Genomic DNA, 6,775 nt, shown 5'->3' with positions numbered 1-6,775 from the left:
AATTTCAGTCGAAGCTGGAATGTGTAGCTTCTGCGTCCACTAAAATCAATTCTGTGGAAGAATGGGGATAGGCATGACCGCATGAGCTTTGTCGGTTTATAGAGATGGCTTCTAATGGGCTTTTATTGCCTATCACTATACATTCAATTTATTTTCAATTTTTTGGTACATATGGCATTATGAATTTTATTCAATACTTTAGTGTAAAAAATTAAAGGAATTTTGTTTTTATGAATTGACGTTATATTTTTGCTTTACATGTTTGTATTTATTTTTTAAAAAAATTATGATGTAATTTTCTATAAAAAAAATTAGAAAGAAAAAAATTCTTAAAAAAATTTAAATTAGTTTAACACAAATAAACTAAAACCCATTTTAGTAATTATACATCCAAAATCAATTTTGATTCAAACCATCCAAACAACATGAAATGTTGAGAATTACTTTTAAATTAATGTATCCAAACATAAATCAATTCTGTTCAACTCACTTTTAACTAAAATCAATTCTATCAAACTCAATTCTGTCATAATCAATTCTTTCTAACGCTAAACCAAACACATACAAAATATAAATTTAAGAAAAACACTTAAAAGGACAGACGTGAAAATAATGTCAACTTAAAAGGCTACTGATGTAATTTTGCATTTAAAACATGAACACATTAGAATGATAATTAGCACTTTTGGCTGTTTAAGTATATAAATATAACAACTTGTGTATATAGATACATGAAAGTACATTATATTGAGTTGTCCATATTCCTGTCTCTGTCTCTCTTCAATGCAAATTGTCAAGGCAAAGAGTACTTGAACTTGTATAAATCATTATCCCCCTTAGTTTAAAATAATAATTTAAATAAAAGATTATAAATTATTAGAAATGGTATGAAAAAGAAATTCCTCAAAAATATTTATCATGAAGGATAATAAGGTATGGAATTATAAAATAAAATAAAAAATTATATTTTCCTTCATGATAATTGAGGAATTTCTTATTCTTTATTTTTCTAAATTAATTTTCTTTATATAATTTAGTGACATTCTGCTGGCAAAACTTTGTATCTAGGTCTATCATTACAATAAGAATAAAACATGAGTTTTCTTCTAGCCCAATCCATAGCTGCTATTTGTTGCTGTGAAAGCTTATTAAACTCTGCTCCATTAACAGGGTCTAGTCCTGAAGGATTTGAATTAGAACATGAAGAAAATGGTACTTTTGGATCAGCTATGCAACCACTTAATTCCATTTCAGTAAATGAAACAACAAATGGTCCATATTTGTAGTTAACAGGGTATTTTCCTCCATGTGTAGCCCATTCTGAACCATCCCATATTGTTGCATATAATGACATTGGTTTTGATGGATAAATAAATGGGTATGTGTTTTTGTGTGTGAATTCTCTCACTGGAATATTGTCAACAAAAAACCTATAAAATCCGAAAAACAAATCTATCAGGAGTCAGTTTAGTGGTAAAAGTTCGACAATTAGGAGTCAGTTCAATGATAAAAGTTTTGATGGTAAAATTTGACACCATAGTATCAAGACTATCTGATAGAAATGAGAATAAGGAAGTGGGCTTAGAAGCATATGGGCCTAAGCAAAGGATATGGCAAGTGTATACGAGGAAAAGGACAAAAAAAGAATGATGGCGTGGCTGATAAGATGGTTATATAATTGGTGTCAGCTTTTGGAGAGAATCAACCTTGATTTCAATATTTTCTTGTGGTGTCAGCTTTTTTTTTTTTTTTCCTCGTATACACTTGTCTGCATATCCTTTGCTTAGGCCCATATGCTTCTAAGCCCACTTCCTTATTCTCATTTCTATCACTATCAGGTGTCAGCAGTGGTAAAAATTTGACATTGTAGTATTGAGATATATAGTTCATATTTCTGTTAGCGGCCAACACTCGGTGGGATTTAGTCCCACATCGGATAGATAGGACTCTTGAGAAGAGTTTATAAAGAGGAGGCAATCCTCACCTTACAAGCCGGTTTTGTAAGGATGAGTTAGGCCTCGATATTCGTGACATGGTATCAGAGCCTATCGGGTCTATCGTTGGGCTTCCGACATCGTTCACGCTTCAGGCCCATTCGGCCGGGCTGAAGCGTGAGGGGGTGTGTTAGCGGCCAACACTCGGTGGGATTTAGTTCCACATCGGATAGATAGGACTCTTGAGAAGAGTTTATAAAGAGGAGGCAATCCTTACCTTACAAGCCGGTTTTGTAAGGATGAGTTAGGCCTCGATATTCGTGACAATTTCCTCCTAAACAATTGTAAATTGACCACTAATAGTTTCCTCCATGGTTTTAAATTGACATTCTGGTTGTTGTTTCGGTTACACTGCAAACCTTTATATTTCGACAAAATACAGCTAATGCAGTTGAAATTACAACTACAATCGTCGTTGCTGAGATCTCAAATCGGCTATATGGCGGCTGCAATTACCGTTGCGGACCGCAATTTAAAACCATGATTTTGTCCTTCTCCAAATATTTTTAATAAAAAGAATCCAAAAATGAAAAATATCTTCATATATAATTGAGTCAATAATCTATATTATGATGATATTTTTGAAGATTGAAAGTCTTACACAGTGTGATAGCTGTTCCATAAGATGCTATAATAATGGTGCTGCTGTGTTGGATCAAACCAAAGATAGAATTTCTCTTCTCTTCCTGTGCTGACACTTCCATTGGCATAGAGATTTGTTTGAATCACCCAATCATTTCTTTTGTCATGACCAAGTAGTTCAATATCTATCTCATCATGGCTGTGAGGGAATTTATCTGCATTTGACAACTGATAATATTTTCTCCGGTTAAATATAATTTCTTCACAAATCATAAACTCAAATATAATTGAAAGCAGATAATCTCTATTCAATAGTAACAAAAATCTATAGCATGCATAGACCTTATTCTGATTCTGGGATATTCACCGTGATATCAAACATACACTTAGTTAATGACTTATTGCATAAAAGTTAAGTATATTGTCAATTAAAGAAATATTTTTTATGCTGCCATATATAATATATCATGCTTTGAAAAGATTCATAATCAAATTAAGGAACTAAGAAGGTAGCTTACATAAAAAGCAACTACAACTCCAGGTGACAAACCAGCAGGTAATTTGATTGCAGCACTAAAGAATCCATATGAGTATCTATTTTGAGAGACCAAGCCAGAGCCTATGAAAAAAAACAGATCATATTATATAAATAAATGAACAAAGAAATTACAAGATATTAATTTCATTGACAAAAGTGCTTTTAATATAAACCTGAGATTTTGTCAAGAGCCAAAGTGACCATGGACCCATTACTAAGAAACTTGACATGTGAGGCTCCGAAAGCATTAGAAAAAGCACTTTCTATTGGTACATGAGGAAAAGAATCAGTTATGTGTGTGACACTTGGAGTTGAATAGGGCCTGCTATGTGAAGAAACAAATGTTGTTAATGAAAGGATTAGTATAAATGAGAAGAGTAGTTTTTGTCTCAAATGAAAATGAGTCATGTTTATTTAGGACACAAAGATGAGGAGAAAATTAACATGTTAGATTAGGTATATATATTGTGGTTGGTTTGTTTAATGGGGTTCATATACTTCATAATCTTTGCTTAGTTGTTTTCTAGCTGGCCAATGTCTACTTGGCTTTCTCTTTCAATCTATAGTCACTTGATTTCAATCACTTATAATACTCACTTTCGAGATTTTCTTGTACCTTAATATAATTAAGTTTATTTTCAAAATATCAAATGCATTAATAATTTCAATACAAAATTGTTCTTTTGTTTTATTTATTTTTTTAACCAGGAGAAGAAGATTATGGAATACTAATTCGGTTTAATTGTTTTAATCAAACCAACATTGTGTTCAAGTGATTATGAGCCCCCTAGGACGAATCGTTAAGAACAACCCGAGTTTAATTTCTGGTGGAAACAAAATGTTTAATATTAAAATTAAAAGAAGTGTCAATCAAGATTCAAACTTAAATTCTTCAAAACAATTCGAAATATTGAAATTCATTAACCACTTCAACTATACTTATTTTACCATTGGAAAAAAATGGTATCAATAATTGTAAGAATAATTTTAAAATACTAACATATATTTTTGACATATTTATTGTTATAATATTTCCTTAATACCTATAAAATTTGTAAATTAGTCTTATAATTAAGACGATGAGAATATATTTTTTGGTGGGTGTCTTGGATCTTAATGGCAAAGTTCTAAAGTGTCATGTGCAAGGTGATTTCTTGGTTTGGCAGGGTTTGGATAGTGGGGGCTGGCCTAAAGTGAGAGGTATGGAATAGAATGGACTTTTAGTTAATGTTTGATGGGCAGTCTCAATCTTTCTTGCATGGTTGTTACGTCCATTACATGTCTTTGTTCCTTAATTATAGCTGTAATCCTATTGGTAACAACTAATACAGTTTGAAACGTGTACAATTTGATTTTTGATTACCCTCAAATTTGCATGGAGAGAATGGAGATCAACAAAACTAACACATTCTTTTCTAACATTTTCATCATTATTAAGTGTATATTTAATATTACAGTATATAGCTTTGTGAAATTATGTGAGTCAATGTAATTTTCCAAAATTATATTTTTTAGTTTTTATGAAATTAATCATTTGGCTCACCATAATTTTAGAAAACTCATCATAATATTAAAGATGTACTAATTTTTCTATGTGACATCAGTGGTAAGACTTTAACCGTATAATCTCATGAGATAAGATTTAAATTCCTTTTACCGATTTTTTTTATTTTAAATTTCTAAAAAGTGACTATAAAATTATTATTAGGGTCACATTAATTTATAAAAATATTTCCATTTTTGAATTTATTTATTTATATAGAATTTCTGATGACATCAATATTTAGGTGACAATTTCAATTAATAGGTTATTTTTCATGTAATTTTGCACATGAAACTTTAGAGATTAATATTTTAAGACAAATAGGAACACGTACACTGACGATAAACAGTGGCGGATCCAAGACCTCAGGTCAGCGGGTGCAAATTATATTTAAAATTTAGACTTAACTACATATTTGGTCTCTTACGTTTATTTTAGGTTTTCATTTGATCATTTACGTTTAAAAGTATCAATTTGGTCCCTTATGTTTTCACTGTTTGCATTAGTTAGTGATTTCCGTCAGTTTTGTCCACGAAGTGAAATATGGAGGTGACTTAAGAAGTGAAGTAGATACCCACTTATAAAATAATACTAACAATATTATTGTTGCTTGTCTCAAACCATGATAAGTTGCAGCGAGAAGAGAAGAACAAAGTGCAGTTGGTGCAAACTTAAAAATTTGAGAGGGAGCAAAAAGAATAAAATTGAAATTATTGGTATAAATTTAGGAACTTGAGGGTGTGCAAGTGCACCCACTCAAGACAACATAGGTCCGCCCCTGACGATAAAGATCCCATTAAGAGTTTTAACGATTTGCATTTTAATAATTAAAATAAAACTAAAAACTGCAAATTAAATTAAAAGAAATATGAATTATCTCATTCAATCATCTTATATTTTAAAATGGGTTTTAGAATATCATAGCCATTTTTATTTTTTATATCAATCTTTTTATGGTTTTACGTTAGGATATCTAATTTGGAGGCTTTAAATTTTAATGATATATTAAGAAAAAAATAATACTTGGTTTATGGGAGAGTATATATTAATATGCATATATACTTGTATTTTTTAAAGAGTATACTATATATGGTGTAACAAATTTTGGGTGGTTGAATACTTGAATTGAAATGGCATAGAAATACCCTTTCAGACGTACGGATCAAGCAATCTTAAATGCTTTAGTAATTTCAACTTAAATTGCTAAGCTGAAAATGGTTAACAGGTGGGTAAAGCACAGTTATATAGATTAATCAAGCGAATCAAAATGAGGAATCTATAAACTTTAATTAAATAAACTATATACTAAAGCTAATTATATAAATGGATGCTAGGCAGAAGATGTTTAGTATCTTTATGCATGAAAATGACCAAATCTGACAGGGGTTACTTAGCTGGCAAGCAGGGGAATCTGATACCAATCAAAAACATCAAAAGACATCATGAGATAAGTAAAGTTTCATTAAGAAATGTTTCTATAATAAATGTCTTGGTTGTAATTGAGAGTTCGACCGTAAGGTAAGTATAATTTGTCTAAAATTGTTTCTATAAGGAATCGAACTCCGATTCTCTCAAATAACTCGTCTTAAGAAGAATTCATTAACTGTTTCAACAAATATCTTAGCTTGGGTTTGTAATTTTATTTTGCTAATAAGAAAGACAAAAAAGTTGCATGCATATGATGCATCAAATTATGAAAAATGACGTGCAACTTGATGGTGGTCATAAGAAGATTTATTTATGGCATAGAATTACTTTTTTGGCTATAGCACTAAATTGCTGACTGAATCTTAAATAGGTGAATATAAACAAGAAAGAGATAAAGATGGTACTGAGTATATTGACAATATACAAGTAGGACCAATTGTGTAGAATCAAGAAATGTCTCCAATTAATCCATCACTTGATGTTATTCTATTGGAATTTTGTGTTATTGAGAGTGAGTTCAGTATTAGATTTATCGCATCTTAAAAATTAAGGGTGTGTAAGAGGGGCTTAGGGGTTAAGATTGGAAATTTGACTAATCAACTATGACTCACTAAATTGACTCCTCTGAGAGATAAGTTAATACAATTTAAATTTAAATATAATAAAAAAGGGGCCAAATTAAGTATATTT

At 30.6% G+C, this 6,775-nt stretch overlaps 1 protein-coding gene across 1 annotated transcript; it reads right to left on the bottom strand.

The window, feature by feature from the left end:
* Positions 1-670: 670 nt before the first annotated feature.
* Positions 671-3,671, bottom strand: LOC123920359 (probable xyloglucan endotransglucosylase/hydrolase protein 33). Its single transcript, XM_045972635.1, has 4 exons — positions 3,288-3,671; positions 3,095-3,195; positions 2,596-2,804; positions 671-1,430 (listed from the first exon to the last, which is right to left on the bottom strand). The coding sequence occupies exons 1-4, from the start codon at positions 3,520-3,522 to the stop codon at positions 1,034-1,036; spliced, it is 942 nt and encodes a 313-aa protein (XP_045828591.1). The 5' UTR covers positions 3,523-3,671; the 3' UTR covers positions 671-1,033.
* Between the last annotated feature and the right edge of the window lie 3,104 nt (positions 3,672-6,775).

This window comes from Trifolium pratense, linkage group LG4 (genome assembly GCF_020283565.1).
Source record: "Trifolium pratense cultivar HEN17-A07 linkage group LG4, ARS_RC_1.1, whole genome shotgun sequence".
Classification (NCBI taxonomy): Eukaryota; Viridiplantae; Streptophyta; class Magnoliopsida; order Fabales; family Fabaceae; genus Trifolium; species Trifolium pratense.
Note: the sequence above shows the minus strand (reverse complement) of the source record. Positions and strands in the feature narration are given on the sequence as shown.